At 38.6% G+C, this 25,937-nt stretch overlaps 1 protein-coding gene across 2 annotated transcripts in view; it reads right to left on the reverse strand.

Moving 5' to 3' along the window:
* Positions 1-25,937, reverse strand: part of ARHGEF28 (Rho guanine nucleotide exchange factor 28) — an 813,355-nt gene that overhangs the window by 628,458 nt on the left and 158,960 nt on the right. For both annotated transcript variants that reach the window (XM_053701420.1, XM_053701419.1), the window contains exons 3-4: positions 19,866-20,013; positions 18,181-18,474 (exon numbers count right to left, since the gene is read on the reverse strand). In XM_053701420.1, coding sequence (XP_053557395.1) covers positions 18,181-18,474; positions 19,866-20,013 — 442 coding nt within the window. The remainder of the gene's footprint in view (positions 1-18,180; positions 18,475-19,865; positions 20,014-25,937) is intronic.

Below are 25,937 nucleotides of genomic sequence, written 5' to 3' on the forward strand. Positions count from 1 at the left end.
GATCAAGCAGGAGAGAGCATCGGTGATTCTGATAGCGCCTGCGTGGCCACGCAGAACCTGGTATGCAGACCTAGTGGACATGTCGTCCTGTCCACCATGGTCTCTGCCTCTGAGGCAGGACCTTCTAATTCAGGGTCCTTTCAACCATCCAAATATAATTTCTCTGAGGCTGACTGCATGGAGATTGAACGCTTGATTCTATCAAAGCGTGGCTTCTCGGAGTCGGTTATTGATACCTTAATACAGGCTAGGAAACCTGTTACCAGAAGAATTTACCATAAGATATGGCGTAAATATTTATATTGGTGCGAATCCAAGAATTACTCATGGAGTAAGGTTAGGATTCCTAGGATATTGCCTTTTCTACAAGAGGGTTTAGAAAAGGGCTTATCCGCTAGTTCGTTAAAGGGACAGATTTCTGCTCTGTCTATTCTTCTACACAAGCGTCTGGCAGAAGTTCCAGACGTTCAGGCTTTTTGTCAGGCTTTGGCTAGGATTAAGCCTGTGTTTAAGACTGTTGCTCCGCCGTGGAGCCTAAACTTAGTTCTTAACGTTCTGCAAGGCGTTCCATTTGAACCCCTTCATTCCACTGATATCAAGCTGTTATCTTGGAAAGTTCTGTTTTTGATGGCTATTTCTTCGGCTCGAAGAGTCTCTGAGTTATCTGCCTTACATTGTGATTCTCCTTATCTGATTTTTCATTCACACAAGGTAGTTCTGCGTACTAAACCTGGGTTCTTACCTAAGGTAGTTTCTAACAGGAATATCAATCAAGAGATTGTTGTTCCATCATTGTGTCCTAACCCTTCTTCAAAGAAGGAACGACTTTTGCATAATCTGGACGTAGTTTGTGCCCTGAAGTTCTATTTGCAGGCAACTAAAGATTTTCGTCAAACTTCTTCCCTGTTTGTCGTTTACTCTGGACAGAGGAGAGGTCAAAAGGCTTCGGCTACCTCTCTCTCCTTTTGGCTTCGTAGCATAATACGTTTAGCCTATGAGACTGCTGGACAGCAGCCTCCTGAAAGAATTACAGCTCATTCTACTAGAGCTGTGGCTTCCACCTGGGCCTTTAAAAATGAGGCCTCTGTTGAACAGATTTGCAAGGCTGCAACTTGGTCTTCACTTCACACTTTTTCAAAATTTTACAAATTTGACACTTTTGCTTCTTCGGAAGCTATTTTTGAGAGAAAGTTACTTCAGGCAGTGGTTCCCTCCGTTTAAAGTTCCTGCCTTGTCCCTCCCTTCATCCGTGTACTTTAGCTTTGGTATTGGTATCCCATAAGTAATGGATGACCCGTGGACTGACTACACTTAACAAGAGAAAACATAATTTATGCTTACCTGATAAATGTATTTCTCTTGTAGTGTAGTCAGTCCACGGCCCGCCCTGTCTTTCAAGGCAGATCTAAATTTTATTTAAATTCCAGTCACCACTGCACCCTATGGTTTCTCCTTTCTCGTCTTGTTTCGGTCGAATGACTGGATATGACATGTGAGGGGAGGAGCTATATAGCAGCTCTGCTTGGGTGATCCTCTTGCAACTTCCTGTTGGGGAAGAGATATAATCCCATAAGTAATGGATGACCCGTGGACTGACTACACTACAAGAGAAATAAATTTATCAGGTAAGCATAAATTATGTTATATATATATATATATATATACATACATACATACACATGGATATATATATATAAAAAGAATAAATCTCAAATAAATGTGTGCGCCCCCCCCCCCGCACCCCCCCCCCCCCTTATCTGCTGGCTGTCCAGTATTTTTTTGAAGGACAGCTGGCAACCCTACATGCGGCCAACGGCTCTAAACATGTGAAACGGATAGTCCCAAAGTTCCAATTTGATACAAATGTTTGTATGGTTCTATAAAGTTTCCTTTTTTCCTAAGAGCTTAGTTATAGCTCTATAAAGTGTGAGTAGATTTCCGCCTGTCACTCTGAATTTACCCATACGGGCTTCACTATTTGTTTTCTCCCTTTTCTCCTATATGATTCATTGTGAGACACTTCAATCAAGTATTCTGTACATCTTACAATCAGAAAATATAGGTATCTCTCCTCTCCAGGACCCTTACAACCATGAAACAGCTCAGAGATGTTGCTGGATGTCACAAATAGCGTATGTCAAAAAAGAAAGTACACAAAAAAATGGACACGAATACTGAGCACTCGAAGAAAGAAAACATCAATTATCAATGTGGATAATTGATTTTTTCTTTCTTTGAGTGCTCAGTATTCGTGTCCATTTTTTCTTTACTTTCTTTTTTGACATACACTTTGCATTTAGGACAGTGAGCACCCCCCACATTTTTTGATAAATTTAAGTATACTTTTCTAGAATATCTAGAATTTAAATTGGGATTTAATTTCAGTTGGGCTCCAATTTTGAATTACCCTAAAAACTCTTATATTACATGTCACAAATAGCTCCTGATGCATGGCAGAATGCATAGCCGTTAAGCGCAGTTTCGAGTATTGCGATCCACCATCATCGCTGCCCAGACACGCCCCTTCCCACACAGTAAATTTTTTAATGCAGTGAGGCCCAACATCCTAACACATGGGGATTATTTTTTAACAGCCAAATTCTACCCGACATTTGTGCACTAAAGCCCAGATTGGCTCATCCAAATAAGGCAGACAACAAGACGAGCCATGGTCATAAAGTGAGCATAAAGTAAATTGTTTTGCAGTTATTATCAGCTAAAGCCAAATAGGGACAATTATATTGCAAGGTTACAGCCTTGAGAAGTCAGCAGGATGCACTTCAGGTTCTAAGAATCAATTTTCTCCACAGAAAAGTTTGCCACCCGGGTGGCATTATAAAATAGTCGGGTAGGGGCAATGTAATACTTTCTAATACACATGTGCATTCAGATATTATGTTAGTATCCAAATGCAGAAGAAGGTGACCACTCTGGGCATTTGGATCTTTATAGATGTGAAAATGAAACACTCTAAGATCTGTGCAAATCTTGATCTTAACCCCTAAGGACCAGGCATTTCAGACTAAAACTTCCCCCAAAAGACCAGAGCATTTTTTAAATTTTTGCCATCACTCCATATAAACAGAAAGAGCCTTTTTTTTTTTTTTTACCCATCAAAACTATATATTGTTTTTTAGTAGACAACCTAAAGTATTGATCTAGGACCATTTTGGTATATTTCATGCCACCATTTCACCACCAAATGTGATCAAATAAAAAAAAAATGTTATTTTTTTCACAAACTTTAGGTTTCTCACTGAAATGATTTACATACCGCTTGTGCAATCATGGCTTCTCTGGGATCCTCTTTGTTCAGAAATAGACATATATGGCTTTGCCATTGCTTTTTGGTAATTAGAAGGCAGCTTAATTGCAGCTACACACAACACTTCTATTATTCCCAGCAGTGAAGGGGTTAATCCGCTATCTTTAGTGAAGAAGTTACCCTCCCACCTGTCACTTTCCACCCCCTGATCCCTACCTGATCCCTCTCAAAATTCTCTCTTCCCACCCTCCCCCCACCACACACACTGGTCACCCCCATCTTAGGTACTGACAGACAGTCTGCCAGTATGCAGTTTTAGAGCTTTTTATATTTTTATTTTTTTATTATTATTTTCTTCAGTGTATATTTACCCCCTTACCTTCACACTTCCCTGATAACTCCCAAAAAGATTTATTTCAATCCCACCCCCTCTAACTAATTTCTGCCATCTTATGTATTGGCAGCTGTCTGCCATTACCCAGTTTTCTATAATTTTTCTTTTTTCCCTATAAAAAAAAAATTACACTTTTTTTTCTGTAGTGTAGCTGCTCCCCCCCCTCATTTACCCCCCCCCCCCTCCAAGATTGTTTCCCCTACCTTCTATTCCCCCCTCCACTCTAGGACCCCCCATCTCTATTCCTCCCCCCTCTTTCCCATTCTAAGCATTTATTTTTACCGTAGCGTAGCTAGCGGTCCCACCCGTTCCCGCCCCTCCGCCTCCCTCCTAACCCTCCAACACCACCAACGATCTGAACAACCACTACCTGATGCAGAGAGGGACTCAGTAACTCTGCAACTCTATTTCTGCACTGCCCCACTCTTGGGGCATGCAGAAATAGCGCAATCTTGCCACTGTTAGCGAGGCCCAGGACAGCAGTGTCGTACATTGTACGGCGCTGGTCCTTAAGAGCTTAAAGAACAGTGCCGTACAATCGGAATGCACATCCCTACTTTCTAATATTATACATTTTTAGATATCCAAAGCACAAAATATTTGCATAATTTAACATCAATTTATTCAATGATAATATGGGCAATAAGCTTTGACAATTTTGAATATTAGCCAATTTTAGCTTAATATCATTTGAGTTTGCCCAACAACCAGAAGTCCCTAAAGCACATATATTAGTTACGTTTTTTCCTGGTACAACGACAACTATGACACACATTCCCAGCTTTTTTTTTTTTTTTAATCTGGAACTGCAAAGAGAGTGCAAAGGGTCACATGTGGCTTTCCTGATTTAAAGGGATACTAAGCCCAAATTTTGTTCTTTAATAATTCAGATAGAGCATGCTATTTTATGCAACTTTCTAATTTACTCCTTTTATCAATTTGTCTTCGTTCTATTGCTATCTTTATTTTTTATTTATTTTTTTAAAAGAAGCACAGGAATGTAAAGCTTAGGAGCCAACCCATTTTTGGTTCAGAACCTGGGTTATCTTTGTTTATTGGTGGCTAAATGTAGCCACCAATAAGCGATCACTATCCAGGGTGCTGAACCTAAAATGGGCCGGCTCCAAAGCTTTACATTCCTGCTTTTTTAAATAAAGATAGCAAGAGAACAAAGAAAAATGTATAATAGGCGTAACTTAGAAAGTTGCTTAAAATTGCATGCTCTATCTGAATCATGAAAGAAAAAAAAATTGGGTTTAGTATCTCTTTAAGGTACAGGAATTTGAAAATATATAATTTACTAATCAATGTAATTCTGAAGATGGCAATGTAATATGATTATTTATATCTCTAACTGAACACGGCAAAATTACACACAAGGCTTTCCTTCCTTTTTCTTCTATACTGAATGTAAGACACATAGGATATAGCCTATATTTTAAATAAATATACATATAGCTACTTACAAAGACCATTCCCAGCCTCTTAAAAACTCTACAACTGGCTCCTTAATTTCCTTTGACAACAAACATTTGAATCAGAAACCAATCTTCTCGCTTTTCTAACATTCTTATTTATCAAGTCAGCACCTAGGCAGATGCCAGAACTATAATAATGTGTTTGGAATGTAGAACCCAGACCAAAAAATGTAGGCTACCTGTGTGTGTTTGTATACTATATAAACACATGCAAAATATTTTGTTTCAACTATTGACAGACTACCTGACATGATAGTTCATACACAGTAGTAGTAGATTAAAAGGGACAGTAAACATTTTGGGATTTTTATATAAAGAGTTTAGTTATGAATAAGCAAGCGACTTTGCAATATATATTATATTATTGTATTTATTTTGCCCCCTTTTCATGTAATTTAGCTCTTAAAAAGTGTGGATTTTCTAATTCTCGTAAATGCAACCTGCTGGCGTTTCAGGGCTAAGCCTGCTACATCTTTCATTTATTGTGTTATATTAATACACTTTTTAACTCTGTGATTACCTTGTATCTAAAGCCTCTGCAGACTGCCCCCTTATTTCAGTTCTTTTGACAGACTTGCATTTTAGCCAATCAGTGCTGACTCATAAATAACTCCACAGGAGTGAGCACAACGTTACCTATATGGCACACAACTATCGCTATCTAGCTGTGAAAAACGGCCAAAATGCACTGAGATAAGAGGCAGCCTTCAAGCTTAGAAATTAGCATATGAACCTACCTAAGTATAACTTTAAACAAAGAATACCAAGAGAAAAAAGCAAATTTGATGATAAAAGTAAATTGGAAAGTTGCTTAAAATTGATTGCCCTATCTGAATCTTTAAAGTTTAATATTGACTAGACTGTCCCTTTAATGGGACATAGTGCGCAAAAGGTTTTCTTGTTTTTTTTATCTTGTACATACAACAGTAGCCTTGAAAAAAAACATAATTTATGCTTACCTGATACATTTATTTCTCTTGTGATGTATCAAGTCCACGGATTCATCCTTACTTGTGGGATATTCTCCTCCCCTACAGGAAGTGGCAGAGAGAGCACCCACAGCAGAGCTGTCTATATAGCTCCCCCCTTAGCTCCACCCTCCCCCTGTCATTCGACCGAAGGCTAGGAAGAAAAAGGAGAAACTATAGGGTGCAGTGGTGACTGAAAGTTTAAAAATAAAAATATATATGCCCGTCTTAATAAACAGGGTGGGCCGTGGACTCGATACATCACAAGAGAAATAAATTTATCAGGTAAGCATAAATTATGTTTTCTCTTGTAAGATGTATCGAGTCCACGGATACATCCTTACTTGTGGGATACCAATACCAAAGCTTTAGGACACGGATGAAGGGAGGGACAAGACAGGGACCTTAAACGGAAGGCACCACTGCTTGTAGAACCTTTCTCCCAAAAAATAGCCTCCGAAGAAGCAAAAGTATCAAATTTGTAAAATTTGGAAAAAGTATGAAACGAAGGCCAAGTCGCTGCATTACAAATCTGTTTAACAGAAGCCTCATTTTTAATAGCCACGTGGAAGCCACAGCTCTAGTAGAATGAGCAGTAATTCTTTCAGGAGACTGTTGGCCAGCAGTCTCATAAGCCAAACGGATGATGCCTTTCAGCCAAAAGGAAAGAGAGGTAGCCGTAGCCTTCTGACCTTTCCGCTTACCAGAATAAACAACAAACAATGAAGATGTTTGACGGAAATCTTTAGTTGCTTGTAAATAGAACTTTAAAGCACGAACCACATCAAGATTGTGCAACAGACGTTCCTTCTTTGAAGAAGGATTAGGACACAGTGAAGGAACAACAATCTCTTGATTGATATTCTTATAAGAAACAACCTTAGGAAGAAACCCAAGTTTGGTACGCAAAACCACCTTATCTGCATTTAAAATAAGATAAGGGGAATCACACTGTAAAGCATATAGCTCAGAAACTCTTCGAGCCGAAAAGATAGCTACTAAAAACAAAACTTTCCAAGATAGAAGCTTAATATCCATGGAATGCATAGGTTCAAACGGAACCCCTTGAAGAACTTTAAGAACTAAATTTAGGCTCCATGGCGGAGCAACAGGTTTAAATACAGGCTTGATTTTGACCAAAGCCTGACTAAATGCTCGAACGTCTAGGACATCTGCCAGACGTTTGTGTAGAAGAATAGAGAAAGCAGATATTTGTCCTTATAAGGAACTAGCTGATAATCCCTTCTCCAAACCTTCTTGGAGAAAAGACAATATTCTAGGAATCCTAATCTTACTCCACGAGTAACCTTTGGATTCACACCAATAAAGATATGTGCGCCAAATCTTATGATAGATCTTCCTGGTGACAGGCTTTCTAGCCTGAATCAGGGTATCAATGACCGACTCAGAGAAACCACTCTTTGATAGAATGAGGCGTTCAATCTCCAAGCAGTCAGACACAGAGAAATTAGATTTCGATGCATGAACAGACCTTGAATTAGAAGGTCCTGCCTCGAGGCAAAGTCCATGGTAGAACCGAGAACATATCCACTAGGTCTGCATACCAAGTCCTGCGTGGCCATGCAGGTGCTATCAGAATCACCGAAGCTCTCTCCTGCTTTATTCTGGCAACCAGACGTAGAAGGAGAGGAAATACATAGGCCAGATTGAAGGACCAAGGCACTGCTAGAGCATCTATCAGTACCGCCTTGGGATCCTGGGACCTGGACCCGTAACAAGAAAGTTTGGCATTCTGATGGGACGCCATCAGATCCAATTCTGGTGTGCCCCATAGCTGAATCAGCTGGGCAAATACCTCCGGATGGAGTTCCCACTCCCCCAGATGAAAACGACTTAGGAAATCCGCCTCCCAGTTCTCTACTCCTGGGATGTGGATTGCTGAGAGATGGCAAGAGTGATCCTCTGCCCATCGGATTATTTTGGTTACCTCCATCATCGCTAGAGAACTCCTTGTTCCTCCTTGATGATTGATATAAGCTACAGTCGTGATGATGTCCGACTGAAACCTGATGAATTTGGCCGCAGCAAGCTGAGGCCACGCCTGAAGCGCATTGAATATCGCTCTCAGTTCTAGAATATTTATCGGAAGAAGAGATTCCTCCCGAGACCATAAGCCCTGTGCTTTCAGGGAGTTCCAGACTGCATCCCAGCCTAGCAGGCTGGTATCTGTCGTTACAATGAGCCACTCTGGCCTGCGGAAACACATTCCCTGAGACAGGTGGTCCTGAGACAACCACCAGAGAAGAGAATCTCTGGTCTTCTGGTCCAGATGCAGTTGAGGAGACAAATCTGCATAATCCCCATTCCACTGTTTGAGCATGCATAGATGTAGTGGTCTGAGGTGTAGGCGGGCAAAAGGAATTATGTCCATTGCAGCTACCATGAGTCCGATTACCTCCATATACTGAGCCACTGATGGCCGAGGAATGGAATGAATAGCTCGGCAAGTGGTTAAGAGCTTTGATTTTCTGACCGTCATCAGAAATATTTTCATTTCTACCGAGTCTATCAGAGTCCCTAGGAAGGAAACTCTTATAAGAGGGAAGAGAGAACTCTTTTTTATGTTCACCGTCCACCCGTGAGATCTCTGAAAAGCCAACACAATGTCCGTGTGAGACTTGGATAGCTGGAAAGTTGACGCCTGAAATAAGATGTTGTCTAGATAAGGCGCCACTGCTATGCCCGTGGTCATAGAACCGCCAGAAAGGGCCCTAGCACCCTTGTGAAAATTCTGTGAATAGGGATGTGTAGATACGCATCCTTTAAGTCCACGGTGGTCATATATTGACCCTCCTGGATCAGAGGTAGAATAGACCGAATAGTCTCCATCTTGAATGATGGAACTTTGAGGAACTTGTTTAGAATGTTGATATCCAAGATTGATCTGAAAGTTCCCTCTTTTTTGGAAACCACAAACAGGTTTGATTAAAAACCTAGCCCCTGTTCCTCTTTTGGGACTGGGACTGGGCGGATCACCCCCGTGGTATGTAGGTCTTCTACACAGCGTAAGAACGCCTCTCTCTTTGTCTGTTTAGAGACAATCGAGAAATGTGAAAAGTCCCCCTTGGAAGAGAGCCTTTGAATTCCAGAAAATATCCCTGGGACACAATTTCTAGAACCCAGGGATCGTGAACATCTCTTGCCCAAGCCTGAGCGAAGAGAGAGAGTCTGCCCCCTACTAGATCCAGTCCTGGATCGGGGGCTACCCCTTCATGCTGTCTTAGAGGCAGCTGCAGGCTTCTTGGCCTGTTTACCCTTGTTCCAAGCCTGGTTAGGTCTCCAGACTGACTTGGATTGGGCAAAATTCCCCTCTTGCTTTGCAGCAGAGGAAGCTGAAGCGGGACCACTCGTGAAATTCCAAAAGGAACGAAAATTATTTTGTTTGGTCCTCATCTTATTTGATCTATCCTGAGGGAGGGCATGACCTTTCCCTCCAGTGATGTCTGAAATAATCTCTTTCAGTTCAGGCCCGAATAGGGTCTTTCCTTTGAAAGGGATATTCAAAAGTTTAGTTTTAGATGACACATCAGCAGACCAGGATTTAAGCCATAACGCCCTGCGTGCTAAAATGGCAAAACCTGAATTCTTTGCCGCTAATTTAGTCAGTTGAAAAGCGGCATCTGTAATAAAAGAATTAGCCAATTTAAGGGCCTTAATTCTGTCCAAAATTTCTTCTAATGGAGTCTCCATCTGAAGAGCCTCTTCTAGAGCCTCAAATCAGAAAGCAGCTGCAGTAGTTGCAGGAACAATGCACGCAATAGGTTGAAGAAGAAAACCTTGATGAACAAAAATTTTCTTCAGGAGACACTCTAATTTTTTATCCACAGGATCTTTGAAAGCACAACTGACTTCAATAGGTATAGTTGTACGCTTAGACAGAGTAGAAATAGCTCCCTCCACCTTAGGAACTGTCTGCCACGAGTCCCGCATGGTGTCAGATATGGGAAACATTTTCTTAAAAACAGGAGGGGGAATGAACGGAATACCTGGTCTATCCCACTCCTTAGCAATAATATTCACAATCCTCTTAGGGACTGGAAAAAACATCAGTGTAAACAGGAACCTCTAAGTATTTATCCATCTTACACAATTTCTCTGGGACCACTATAGGGTCACAATCATCTAGAGTCGCTAATACCTCCCTGAGCAATAAGTGGAGGTGTTCAAGCTTAAATTTAAAGGCAGTCATATCAGAATCTGTCTGAGGAAGCGTCTTTCCTGAATCAGAAATTTCTCTCTCAGATAACAAATCCCTCACCCCTACCTCAGAGCATTGTGAGGGCATATCAGATACGGCTACTAAAGCGTCAGACTGCTCAGCATTTTTCCTTAACCCAGAGCTGTCCCGCTTTCCTTGAAAACCAGGCAGTCAGGAGAAAAACTCTGTGAGGGTTGTATTCATAACTGTGGCCATGTCTTGTAAAATAAATTAATTTGACGCACTAGAGGTACTTGGCGTCACTTGTGCGGGCGTTACTGGTTGTGACACATTTACTTCTGACTGAGAATCATCTATTGCTCTATTTTTAAGTGCTAATATATGTTCTTTATAGTTTATGGACATATCAGTACAATTGGGACACATTCTAAGAGGGGGTACCACAATGGCTTCCAAACATATTGAACAAGGATTTTCCTTGGTGTCAGACATGTTAAACAGGCTAGTAATGTAACAAGCAAGCTTGGAAACACTGTAATCAAAGTAAATAACACTTAGAAATAAAATGGTACTGTGCCTTTAAGAGAAAAAAAGCTGCACAAATTCTGCAAAACAGTGTAAAAAAGCAGTAAACATAACGAAATTTTTACAGTAGTATCATATAGCCTTAGTAACTTTGCACAGCTATGCAAATAAACAATTAACCCCTTAATGGCAAAACCGGATTGAAAAAACATCAAAACCAGTAAAAAAGACTTTCAGCACTTTGCCACAGTTCTGCTGTTGCTCCTACCTGACCTTCAGAACAATTTGTGGGGAAAAAACTTCTTTAACAGCCCTCAAACACGGCAGGAACCTCTGGAGAAGCAGTTAGAAGTCTCAGAGGAAAAGAAACTGCACAACTGAGGCACGAAAATAGGCCCCTTCCACCTCACTCAATGTTTTGAGGCCTAACAGACAAACACTAGAGTGTCCCTTAATTAACCATGTGGGTTAGAAAACTCAAAAACAAGCCACAATGACCCTTTTAGTCCCTTCAAAAACACATTATAATTGCATCAATCACTGAATAAACAAAAACGTTTTTACCAAACAGTGTCACCAGTAACTAATGAGCCCTTCATGCAAGCTGAAATTCCTATCCAAGTGTCTGAATACAGCTTACCCTTCCCTCATGGGGATATTGCCAGCCTTTTCTAGAAATAACAGTCTGTCTAGAAAAAAATAGACTGAACATACCTTAATGCAGTTTAGCCTGCAAACTGTTCCCCCAACTGAAGTTTTCCTGTACTCTTCAGCCCTTGTGAGAACAGCAGTGTATCTTAGTTACAAAATGCTAAGATCATCCTCCTTGCAGAAATCTTCATCCCTTTTCTGCCAGAGAGTAAATAGTACACACCGGTACCATTTAAAAATAACAAACTTTTGCTTGAGAAAATAAAAACCTAACATTTTTGTAACCACGCTCCTCTTTGCCCTTCCTAGCAGTTTAGCAGGCAGAGAGAATGACTGGGGGGTGGAGCTAAGGGGGAGCTATATAGGCAGCTCTGCTGTGGGTGCTCTCTCTGCCACTTCCTGTAGGGGAGAATATCCCACAAGTAAGGATGAATCTGTGGACTCGATACATCTTACAAGAGAAAGTTAAGTTTGTTTTCTGTTTTGTTTTATTGCATAAAGAAAGTTTTGTAAAACTGGTTTAATTATTAAGTCAAACTAACAAAGTTATGATTGTGTACAGTTGAGTCCAGTGGGGGGAAAAAGCACATTTAGAACATGCTGTTTTAGTTGAAGATAACATTGAGTACCATGTCCAAACTATGGCATGAACATACTTACAAATGACATCCAACACCTGATATTTCGCTAACAGTTGGAGACTCTATTCTTCACAGCAGAGCCATATTCCTAGATTTGTTTAGTCAGTTATGTTTATGTATCTTATCACAAATCTTTGTTATTGTATACCCCTATCTCTGTAACCAGTGCTACGGATTTTGCAACACAATACAAGTAAATAATAATAAAATGATCACCAAATCTAGTGCAATATGGCAACACGGCACCCACGATTTGTCAAGCCTGGATGCAACCTATAAACTCATGTACACAAAGCTGCTATAGCAAACACAGTTTTTTAAAAAGTTTCTGAAATATCGGCGTATAAAAGTAGAGATTTATTTTTCAGAAAGCTTTTAAAAATACAAAACTGGCAAAATCTTAGAAAAATGCGTCCATATGCAATTATGCGAGTATTACCAACTTTCTAACTATCTGACCCCTGATCAATCAGGTTTTCGACCAAATCACTCCACTACAACTGCCCTCCTAAAAGTTTGCAACAACATCCAAACTGGCATGGAACAAGGAGACCTAACTGGAGCTATTTTCCTTGATTTTGCTAAGGCTTTTGACACAGTGGACCACGACATACTACTGCTCAAACTAAAAAACTCTGGTATTGCTGATCGTCCGTTAACCTGGTTTAGATCATATGTATCGGATCGATCACAATATGTCTCTGTTTCTAACAGTGACTCCCTCCCTCTCTCAGTCACGTGTGGTGTTCGCCAAGGTTCCATTCTCAGCCCCCTACTATTCACATTATAAATGATTTGCCTAATGTCTGCAAATCCTCAACTGTACACCTACGCAGACGACACGGTAATCTATGCAAACAAATCTGATCTGCCGCAGCTTGAAGCAGTGCTCCAAGACCAGTTCACAGAGGTAGAAAAGTGGATCTCAAAAAACAAACTTTCTAAACAATGACAAAACTGTCACAATGATCTTAGGAACTGGGCCTAAATTACACAAATTACAAAATTCCCATCTACGCATCAAAACAAAATCCATCTTTTGGCCTCCACATAGAAAAACTTGCATCTAAACTTTATCCAAAACTAGGTGCCCTGTACAGAAACAAATCTTGCCTCAGCCCTACAGTAAAAGAAAAGATTGTACAGCAAATGCTGATGCCTATCATGGATTATGGGGACGTAGTATACACACCTGCACCGCAAACTCACCTTAATAAACTTAATACATTGTATAACTCGTTCTGCCGCTTTGTGCTACAATGCAACTACAAGACCCACCATTGTGACATGCTAAAAGAACTAAACTGGCTGACGCAGGAATCCAGACGCACCCTCCATCTTTCCTGCCTTGTGTTTAAGAGCCTTTCTGGGAAGCTCCCACCCTACCTGAGCAGAATGCTCTCCCCGGCTACTCCCACCTCCTATAACCTCCGATCCAGTACCAGCACATTATTTAGCTTGCCTCAATACAAAAAGAAAGCAGCTCGATCCTCCTTTTCCTACCGAGCGCCACAGTTATGGAATGACCTCCCGCACACTTTCAAACCTTCCCCAAGCCTAATATCCTTTAAGAGATCCCTCTCTACATATCTCAAAACAGAATGCACCTGTCATGGTTGATTATATATTTCTTACCTGTTCTATGTAAAATTTTTGCATCTATTGTGTATTATTATTGTTTTTGAATTTTATTGTACCCTATTGTATCAATGCAATGTTTTGTGGACCCAGGACATACTTGAAAACGAGAGAAATCTCAATGTATCCTTCCTGGTAAAATATTTTAAAAATAAATAAACTATATGGTCCCATTTTCCAAACTCACATCTAATGTTATGTGGTAGTAGGTGTTGCTACTGAACACGTCCGCCGGGTAAGTGGAAACTGTAGAAAGCGGACCCACTCAGTGTAGGAGGGGAAAAAAAATGTATGGAGCCAGCCCAAAAAAAACGGTGGACAGCCGCAAGTCAAAGGAAAAAAAGTGAGGCGGCTACTGAGCTACTGAAGAAAAGTGAATTTATTCCATGTAAAAATACAGGTATACAAAAAGCAGGAAAAAGCAATAAGACACTACATACCAAGGAGGGAACAGCAAACTAACATGTTTCACGCACAATCGCGCTTAATCATAGTAGCTGAATACAAGTAGAAACAACTGTGGTACTTAAAGGGACAGCCAGCCAATCAAAGAACCCTGTTTAATTTAAAAAAACACAGATGTCACATCAATGTAAGAATTAAGGGTAAGCTGTCTCTGAAATCACCACAGATCAGAAAAATGTTAAAAACAACATTAATGTATTGAAAATACTTGAGAAGGATTACAATCTGGCAATTAGACACTATATAATGAAAACTCAATGATATTAGATATATATTATATATTCTATACTATATTAGTTCATGATAAATACATGGATAAAGACATGCATATATGTAAGTTAAACAAAAAGAGTTTTCAATAGAGTGTAATCATGTTGTACTGACATACATACAGAACAATTCATCTATGTTAAATTTAGAAACAAAAATATAAAGAAAATAGAAAAATTCAAATAGAAAAATTAAAATGAAGATTAAGAATGAAGATTAAGAAAACAGAGCTGATTTCCAAAGCACGACCAAAATTCAAAGTATCCAATACAATCACGGTAATTCATATTGGTTGACGAACAGTCATAATACATAATAATATGAAATAATATATATTGATTATTTAGTAACCAAATACTTCGTTTAGTTTGAATTTTTAGTTTCTAACTTGAATTTTGAGAAATTGGTTAAAAGTTTCGTAGACTGACCATGTTATTCTCTGACATACTCCAAAAATAGGCCAAATGTGGGGCAAAACAGAATGGAATGCTGGTATGTAAGAATGTATGTGTGTGTGCATAAATGTACGAAGATCTACAATGTATACATGCAAACACATACGTGTGCCTACACGTGCATGTACACACATACACACATACACACAAGCGTATACATGATGTGGGTTGGTGTGTGAGTAATGAAGTTAAATATTATACTAATATGAAAATATATGTATAACCATCCAAATACAACACACAATCACATATCTATTCTAATCCACAAAATATCTCATGTCCCATTCCAGATTCATTCCCAGAGGGTACCGAGTTTTCAATTTATAGATTCAAAAAAGTTCTTTTCTGTCTAACACCTTGCATATATCGCCCCCACGATATGGGGTTCTAGCTATATCTATTACTTTAACTTTCAGCTTTGGTATATTTGTAAGGTGATAGAGATTAAAGTGCTTTGCTACTGCTGAATCCTTATTAAAATTCTTGACATCCCTGAGATGTTCCCTAGCCTGGTCCCTGAGAGATCTGCTCGACTGACCCACATATTGGGCTCCACAGAGCTGACAATCTAGTAAATAGACTATATTACTAGTGAGGCATGTGGCATAGAAATTGATATCAAAGGAGTCGTTGGTTGTATTGCTGTGAAAACTCCTTGTGAAATCCATAACCTCACAGGTGAGACAATTAGAGAGATGTGCCCTAAAATTACCCACACCTCTGAGCCAATTGTCAATGGGCTGGGTATTTGATCTCACTAGACTAGGTGAAAGTTTAGAGGCTAGTGTAGGTGGCTTTTTGGCAACAAATCTACAATCTTTTATATAAGACTGTAATATGTCATCACCCTTTAATAAATGTAAATGTTTCTTTAAAATAGCACATATTGAGTTATACTGCGGGGAGAACTGAGTAGAGAAAACCACACTGCACTCGTCTAGGTAGTTCTTTTTACTTCCACCAGTATGAGTATTTCTATTTATACTGATTGACTCAGATAATTCACCTTTTGTCTGTGGTTTCCAATCTTTAATTTCCTCAAAGATTTTTTGTAAGTTTTTTGTAAGTTTAGAATAGATATGTGATTGTGTGTTGTATTTGGATGGTTATACATATATTTTCATATTAGTATAATATTTAACTTCATTACTCACACACCAACCCACATCATGTATACGCTTGTGTGTATGTGTGTGTATGTGTGTATGTGTGTACATGCACGTGTAGGCACACGTATGTGTTTGCATGTATACATTGTAGATCTTCGTACATTTATGCACACACACATACATTCTTACATACCAGCATTCCATTCTGTTTTGCCCCACATTTGGCCTATTTTTGGAGTATGTCAGAGAATAACATGGTCAGTCTACGAAACTTTTAACCAATTTCTCAAAATTCAAGTTAGAAACTAAAAATTCAAACTAAACGAAGTATTTGGTTACTAAATAATCAATATATATTATTTCATATTATTATGTATTATGACTGTTCGTCAACCAATATGAATTACCGTGATTGTATTGGATACTTTGAATTTTGGTCGTGCTTTGGAAATCAGCTCTGTTTTCTTAATCTTCATTCTTAATCTTCATTTTAATTTTTCTATTTGAATTTTTCTATTTTCTTTATATTTTTGTTTCTAAATTTAACATAGATGAATTGTTCTGTATGTATGTCAGTACAACATGATTACACTCTATTGAAAACTCTTTTTGTTTAACTTACATATATGCATGTCTTTATCCATGTATTTATCATGAACTAATATAGTATAGAATATAGAATATATATCTAATATCATTGAGTTTTCATTATATAGTGTCTAATTGCCAGATTGTAATCCTTCTCAAGTATTTTCAATACATTAATGTTGTTTTTAACATTTTTCTGATCTGTGGTGATTTCAGAGACAGCTTACCCTTAATTCTTACATTGATGTGACATCTGTGTTTTTTTAAATTAAACAGGGTTCTTTGATTGGCTGGCTGTCCCTTTAAGTACCACAGTTGTTTCTACTTGTATTCAGCTACTATGATTAAGCGCGATTGTGCGTGAAACATGTTAGTTTGCTGTTCCCTCCTTGGTATGTAGTGTCTTATTGCTTTTTCCTGCTTTTTGTATACCTGTATTTTTACATGGAATAAATTCACTTTTCTTCAGTAGCTCAGTAGCCGCCTCACTTTTTTTCCTCACATCTAATGTTGTAATATTTAGAAACAAGCTATATAAGTACATATTTCACCTACTATATTAATGGTCTATAGAACCAATTAGATTTGTGCCTATTTAGCCTTTGGATTGAAATATAAAACTATTATCAGCCTGTCTGTCTTGCAATGCAACATTTCATTTGAATACCAGTTACAGTATGTAATCCAAACGTCCTATCTATTGAAATGTAAGGTGGGGCACATTTCTGACAATCAAACTCATGAAAGCAAATAACAGTTCTGTCTCTGCAAGATTAATATTTGAATATCACCTTAAAGGGACAAGAAAGTAAAATTTAAACTTAATTTGCTCAAAGCAAGCAATCTTAATATACTTTATAATTTTAAAAGGGACATTAAACTCATTGAGATTGCATTATAAAACGTTAAATTGTGTGCAGTAAACATACATTGCAATATACTTTTATTATGTCTCCTTTTCCTGTAGGGTAACTCTGAAAATGTGTTGTTTTTTTAAATTCCACTGAATTTTTTTAAAGTAATGGATGCCACCATTTTAAAACCTAGGTTTTCTCTTTATTCCCTTAACGCTTCTGTTGAGGACAACAAGGGGCTGATATAAATCAGACAATTAAAGAGATTGTGCAAACAAGGATGTGTGGAAAGCCTTGTTTGCACACTCTCTTTATTGCCTGTTTTACATCTGATCCTAATTTTAATCAACAGAAGAGATAGATAATAGGAAAACCTAGGTTTTAACATGGCTGCACTTTATTACTATAGAAACTAAAGTAGAAACATTTACAATTATAATATTCAATATTTGAATAACTAATTTAATTTTAAAAAAGTATTCATACTATTCTAAAGTTTATATTTGCTTTGAATACATTGTTATAGCTAGCATTTAATTAATGTCCCTTTAAACACATACACGTATAGTTATATGCAAGCGATAACACATTACAAATAATTTTTTCACTTCTATATGTCCCTTTTAGGCGTTAAAGTATTTCTCTAAACAATGCACCTCTATTCTACTTGTTAGAGAAGAACCTTTAATACAATTTTACCTTTTTCAGCATATGAGCCAAGAATATTCCAGGAAGGAGTTAGTTCCTCATGGGCCACACACAGCATTATATTTCGGTCCAATAATTGAAGATCCTTAACTGTTAGTCCAAAATGGCTGAGAATGGTTTCATGACTCACTGGTGTTAGTTTGTCACAATGGCTTTTAAGAAAATGTGCAATATTACATGGCATATCCTTCACATACGTTATAGAACTACAAGCCACGATGACCGGTGAGTAGCCGTGAGTGTACATACACACTGTCACTGTAACACCCTCTGGACAATTGTGACCTGAAAGATAAAAAAAATATATATTATTAGTATATTGACAAGAAATCTACACTAATATCTGGCAAGTAAATGTAAATTAGTTTTTATTACAATCCTTTATTTCTCAAGTAATCCCTTAGCTTTTTTATCACATGTATTACACAATATACTGATGTACACAGACTCAAACGGAATTGGGTATCTGGCCAACTTAAAATATAAGTGGTATAGAGTGTGTGAGAAGAGGAAAGCCCTTGTTGTATATCTGTAAAGATTAAATTAATTGGGATTGAGAAAATAACTACTCTAAGACTTTAAACAACTGTGTTGAATATATATATATTAAATGGAACCTTCTACCAGCAGTAAATACTAATAGATTGTATTTGTGCTGGAAATAGAGAGTCAATGACTGCATTTAAAAGGACAGTGTACTGTATTTTTTTTTCACGTTTCCAATAAATTGCTAAACCAGCTGCATAGTAATAAATGTATTGAAAATGGTTCTTTAGGTTTAGTTAAGCATTAAAATTTGATGTTTTGCTCACTGAAACAACCACCCATAATGAAGACGTCCCTACCTAAGTAATGAATTTTGTGTATAGAGAGATATGCAGGGCTATTTATCCTGTGGACTCAGCACATTTGAATGGGCATGTTCATGCAAACAATGAATTGTGGTTTCAATTAGTAAGAACGACTGCTTGTGTTTATTTCTGTACTTGAAATAACATTTAATTATTTGGTGTTAGCATAACAAGTCATTGACAATATATTAAGGGAAACCTAATTTTACAATATAGTGTCCCTTTAAAAATAAGTATTTTTTTTTTTAGAATATGTGTGTGCGAGTTTGTGTTATATATTATGTATGAAATAAGTAGCTGTATTAGAGAAGTGGGCAGGTATAAAAATAGAATGTACTGACATCATTTTACTGGACAAGCATGTTATATTAAAAGGCAAATGTGACTGGCATAAAGTTGTAAACCTAATTTCCCTGCTGGGTACAACCAAACTGGATAGTGTCCAACTGTCAGGTACAATCTAGAGGAACTGCTGGATACTTGTACCTATAACTCATAGCTTTAAGGTTAGAATTGTTCCTGGATCCTGAACGAAACAAAATCTTTCTACATTGCCTAGAAAAACAAAAACTTCAAAAATAAAATGAGTTTAGAGAATTTAAATTACTGCTCTTTCATAAACATAAGGAAGAATGTTTGCTTCTGCGTCCCTTTAAAAACCAGAGTGTCCAATATAAAAGATAAAATAATAAGAGACCAAAACATATAAATATACAAACTTATCTCACAATGAATTTCAAATAAATATACGTTTTACTAAGAGGCAATGCCATATAACAGCGTAAAAGTTAATTCACAATATTTGCTAACAGTAAAACCTCTGACCTGGAAAAATAGACCGTAGCGAATTTGCATTGAGACGCTCTGCAAACATGACGTGCCTCTGAATGGATCCATTGTAAATAAAGTAAAATTCAGCATCTTCAGGGAGATGAAGATCTTCACCAAACTTTGCAAATACAGTTATTTGACCCTGGAAAAAAAAAAAGAAAAAAAAAAAAAGAGAACTCAGGTCTGTACAGTGACTTTTTTTAAACAGTTCAGCTTCACACAGACATCTTATTTTTCCTTTGATGAATTATGGAAATGTTCTTACTATTTATTTCTTAGATAAAATGCATGCAGAACTATAGAAAACTAAAGAGTTTGTGTTTAAACTGAAACCATAAATGTTCTAAAAACATTCAATTAATGTTATTTCCCCTAAATGAAGAAATGTGTCGCCTTGCCAAGTATGATGCAGCAATGTCTGGATTTTAATGTCTGGTTTTAGAAATTAAACTTTAAAATACACTTTTATTTTAAAATGTACTTCTCTTGGTATTGAAAGCAAACAGAGGTAGGCTCTGGAGCATGCATGTGTATTGAGTACTCTACCAACAGTTTGCACACTTCTATCCTATGTTTTAACAGAGGATACAATGAGTAGTTAAACTGACAACGGAGATTAACTGGAATTTGTTTTTAATTGTAGCTTCTGTCTGAATGAAAGTTCAATTTCCTTGTACCTTTTAAGTGACAGTAAACGCCTTAAGATTTTTTTTTTATATGTTCACTTATGAAACAACTTTGCAATATATTTTCATTAATTAGCTTGCCCCCTTTTTCAATGATTTAGCTTGGAAAATTGAGCAATTTCCAATTCTCATAACTTGGAATGCACCCTGCTGAGTTATTAAGGCAAGCTCTGCTACATATCTGGCCCTAGTTGTATTTAACTGATAACTGCAAAACAATTCACGTTATACTAACTTTATGACTGACACTGGCAAGCCCTGTTGTATGAGGAATATAGCAGTGTTCTCCCCAGGACCTTTTTAGCCGGTGCACCACTCGGCTAAAATATTAGCTAAAATTAGCTAATATTAAAAATGTTCCAATTTTTTTGCACAAATTATCATTAAAAACATTTATGTTAAATTATGCAATTAATTTGTGCTTTGGATAGCAGAGAATTATATAATAATATTAGAAAATATTACACTGCCCCCACCCCGGCTACGTCATAATGCCACCTAGGTACGTCATAATGAGGCAAATCATAGTTGGAGTTTGGATATTGGGAAATAACTGCAGTAAAAACAAAATTTATGCTCACCTGATTAATTTTCTTTCTGGATATGGAGAATCCACTACAACATTCAAATACTAGTGGGAATATCACTCCTGGCCAGCAGGAGGCGGCAAAGAGCACCACAGCAAAGCTGTTAAGTGTCACTCCCCTACCCATAATCCCCAGTCATTCGACCAAAGGGAAAGAATAAAGCTAAGGCGTAGAGGAGCCTGAGGTTTAGTAAAAAATAACTCTTAATAAATGGTGGGTTCGTGGACTCTCCATATGCGGAAAGAAATTTATCAGGTAAGCATACATTTTGTTTTCTTTCCTAAGATATGGAGAGTCCACAACGTCATTCAATTACTAGTGGGAACCAATACCCAAGCTAGAGGACACAGAATGAACAGGGAGGGAGAACAAGACAGGTAGACCTAAACAGAAGGCACCAACCACCTCTTTAAGAACCTTTCTCCCAAAAGAGGCTTAATTATCAAATTTGGAATATTTGGAAAAAGTATGCAGAGAGGACCAAGTTGCAGCCTTGCAAAGCTGATCCACAGAAGCTTCATCTTTGAAAGCCCAAAAAGAGGAGACAGCCCTACTGGAATGAGCTGTAATTCTCTCACAGGAAGCTGCTGTCCAGAAGTCTCATAAGCAAAACAAATCATACTTCTCAACCAGAGGGAAAGAGAAGTAGTCGTAGCCTTCTGACCCTTAAAGGGACACTAAACCCAAACATTTTCTTTCATGATTCACGTAGAGAACACAATTTTAAACAACATTCCAATTTATGTCTATTATCTAATTTGCTTCATTCTTTAGATATCCTTTGTTGAAGAAATAGCAATGCACATGGTTGAGCCAATCACGTGAGGCACCTATATGTGCAGCAACCAATCAGCAGTTACTTAGCCTATCTAGATATGCTTTTCACCAAAGTATATCAAGAGATTAAAGCAAATTAGATAATAGAAGTAAATTAGAAAGTTGTTTAAAATGTCATGCTCTTTCTAAATCATGAAAGTAAAAAATTGGGTTTCATGTCCCTTTAAGCTTTCCTGAGAAACAAACAAACAGGGCAGAAGACTGGCGAAAATCCTTAGTCGCCTGTAGGTAGAATTTTAGAGCATGCACAACATCCAAGTTGTGCAACAGACGTTCTTTATGAGAAGAAGGATTGGGACAGAGAGAAGGAACAACAATTACCTGATTAATATTTCTATGCGAAACCACTTTAGGAAGAAACCCCAATGTAGTACGAAGAACCACCTTTTCCACATGAAAGAGAAGGTAAGGCAAATCACACTGCAAAGTCAAGAGTTCCGAAACTCCCTGAGCAGTAGAGAAAGCAATAAGAAACAAAACCTTCCAAGATAGCAACTTAATATCTATGGAGTGCATTGGCTCAAACAGAGCCTACTGCAAAACTTTAAGAACAAGATTAAGGCTTCAAGGAGGAGCAACAGGTTTAAACACAGGCCTGATTCTGACCAGGGCCTGACAAAAAAAGATTGAACATCAGGCACATCCGCCAGACGCTTGTGTAACAAAATAGATAAAGCAGAAATCTGACCTTTCAGAGAACTGACTGACAACCTTTTCTCCAGACCTTCCTGGAGAAAAGACAAAATTCTAGGAATCCTGACCCTACTCCAAGAGTAGCTCTTAGATTCACACCAATAAAGGTATTTACGCCATACCTTATAGTAATTTTTCGAGTAACAGGCTTGTGAGCATGGATCATGGTCTCAATGACGACTCAGAAAATCCACGCTTAGAACTAAGCGTTCAATCTCCAAGCAGTCAGCTTCAGAGAAACAAGATTTGGATGGAGGAATGGACCCTAAGTTAGAAAGTCCTTCCTCAAAGGCAACCTCAAAGGCGGCCGAGAAGACATCTTCACTAGGTCTGCATTTCAGATCCTGCAAGACAATGCAGGAGCTATTAGAATTACCGGTGCTCTCTCTTGTTTGATACGAGCAATAACTCGTGGAAGGAGTGCAAACGGAGGAAACAGGTATGGCTAGACCAAAATCCCAAGGAACCGCCAGAGCATCTATCAGAGGATCTTTTAACCGTGGACTGTACCTTGGAAGCATGGCGTTCTGCCGAGACGCCATCAGATCCAACACCAGCACCCCCCATTTTAAGGGTTAACCTGGAGAAAACCTCCAGATGGAGAGCCCACTCCCCGGGATGAAATGTTTGTCTGCTCAGGAAATCCGCTTCCCAGTTGTCAACTCCAGGAATGTGGATGGCAAATAGACAACAATTGTGAGCTTCCGCCCACTGAATAATCCATGCCACCTCCTTCATGGCTAAGGAACTCTGAGTTCCTCCCTGGTAGTTGATGTAAACGTAGAAAAACGTAGAAAAGACAACAAGATCTCTGTATGAGAGTTTGCTTGTTGAAAAGATGGCGCCTGAACCAATATGTCGTCCAGTTATTATGCCACTGCAGTTCCCCGAGACCTGATCACTGCCAAGAGAGCCCCAGAACCTTTGAGAAAATTCTGGGAGCTGTGGCAAGGCCCAATGGAAGAGACACAAACTGAAAGTGTTTGTCTAGAAAGGCGTATCTCAGGAATTTGTGATGATCCCTGTGGATGGGAACATGAAGATACGTGTCCTTCAGGTCTATGGTCATCATGAACTGACCCTCTTGGACCAAAGGAAGAATGTAATGAATGGTTTCCATTTTAAAGGATGGTACCCTGAGAAACTTGTAGAGTCACTTTAGGTCTAAAATGGGTTGAAAAATTCCCTCTTTTTTGGGAACCACAAACAAATTTGAATAGAATCCTAAACCCTGTTCCCTTACTGGAACTGGAACAATCACTTCCAGGGAGAAAAGGGCCTTAATGCAGTTCAACAATGCCTCTCTTTTTACCTGGTCTGCAGAGAATCGTGAGAGGTGGAATCTGCCCCTGAGAGGGAAAGTTCTATTTTGTAGCCCTGAGAAACTGTCCACAACCCAAGGATCTGGGACATCTTGTCTCCACGCTTGACAAAACAGGAAAAGTCTGCCCCCCACTTGATCCGAACCCAGACTGGGGGCCGACCCTTCATGCTGACAGACTCAGCTGAGGGTTTCTTTAATTGCTTCTCCTTATTCCAAGACTGACTGGGCTTCCAAGAAGACTTGGACTCCTCCTGCTTGGAAGAGGGAGAGGAAGACTTTTGACCTTTGAAGTTATGAAAGGAACGAAAATTACTTTGATGTCCTGTGAGTCTGTTCTTCTTGTCTTGCGGTAAAAAAGACCCTTTTCCACCCGTAATATCAGAAATTATTTCTGCCAGACCAGGTCCGAACAAGGTTTTCCCCTTGTAAGGAAGCGCCAGAAGCTTGGAATTAGAGGTAACATCAGCTGACCAAGATTTTAGCCCCAATGCCCTGCGGGATAGGACTGTGAAGCCAGACATCTTGGCTACCAGTCTAATAACTTGCATGTTAGCATCAGAAATAAAGGAATTGGCTAGTTTGAGAGCCTTAATCCTATCTTGTATCTCTCCAACGTAGTCTCTACTAAAATTGATTCAGACAAGGCATTACACCAATAAGATGCCGGACTTGCTACTGTGGCAATACAAACTGCAGGTTGCCATTGAAGACCTTGATGAACCTCCTTAAAGGAGCAGCTATCCTCTATAGGGATTGTAGTTCTCTTAGCCAGAGTAGAAATAGCCCCTTTTACTTTAGGCACCGTGCGCCAAGAATCTTTAATGGAGTCAGCAACAGGAAACATCTTTTTAAATATGGGAGATGGGGAGAAAGGAATACCTGGCTTCTCCCTTTCCTGTGAAATAATCTGCGTCTGGGACAGGAAAAACGTCCACAGAGGAAGGAACATCATAGTATTTATTAAGTTTACTAGACTTCTTAGGGTTGACAACGACAGAAGTATCGGAGTTGTCCAAAGTAGCCAATACCTCCTTTAACAGTACATGAAGGTGTTCAAGCTTAAATCTAAAGTTTACTTCTTCAGCATCAGATGAAAGAATAATACTGTCCGAATTTGAGATTTCACCCTCACAGGCTACCGGCGTATCCTCCTCATCAGACTTATAAGGGAGGGCAACCTGCGTAGCAGTGGGTGGATCAACAACCTTACTATCTGAATGTCTAATTTTCCTCTTGCGTTTTCCCAGCATAGGAAAAGCAGATAATGCTGCAGATACCGCAGAAGATACCTGTGCAAATAAACTCCTCCAGGAGGCCGAGAGGAACTGCAGGGCACTGTATGTGATGCAATAGAGGCTTGGAATGTTTGAGGAGAAAGCTGTGGCATTGCCTGAACAGCATCATCCTGAGAGACATTGGGCTCAGTGGGCAACAATTTATCTTTAAATTGAAGTGTTCTAGCTAAGCATACAGCACAGAATTGCATAGGCAAAACAATTTGTGCCTCTAGGCATAACAAATAATTGCCAAAAGACACAGAGTCTTCCATGTCTATAATACAAAATAAAAAATTCCCCAAATTGTAGAAATTTTTTAAATACACTGTCACTTTAAGAATTTTTAATACTACAATTTGGCTGCCAGAAGTCTCAAACGATTGTATAGTAGATTGAAGAGACTGAAATTCAATGACGCCGCTCTGCGAATATCCGACAACAGATATAAATCATATGACCGGCAGAGAGAGAAAACTACACAGCAAGTAAAAGGCGCGCGTTTCCCTCTGCCTACAACATAAGATGCAAGTAGCTGCAGCTGGATTCAAACTCAAGCAGTCAGTTAGCCTGTTCTAGCTAAGCAAGCAAAGAAAACCAACTGCCAAATTTTATAGTTAAATCCCTGTATAAAACATAAGCCACACACATAATATTAAAGTATT

The sequence above is a fragment of the Bombina bombina genome, chromosome 2 (genome assembly GCF_027579735.1).
Source record: "Bombina bombina isolate aBomBom1 chromosome 2, aBomBom1.pri, whole genome shotgun sequence".
Lineage (NCBI taxonomy): Eukaryota > Metazoa > Chordata > Amphibia > Anura > Bombinatoridae > Bombina > Bombina bombina.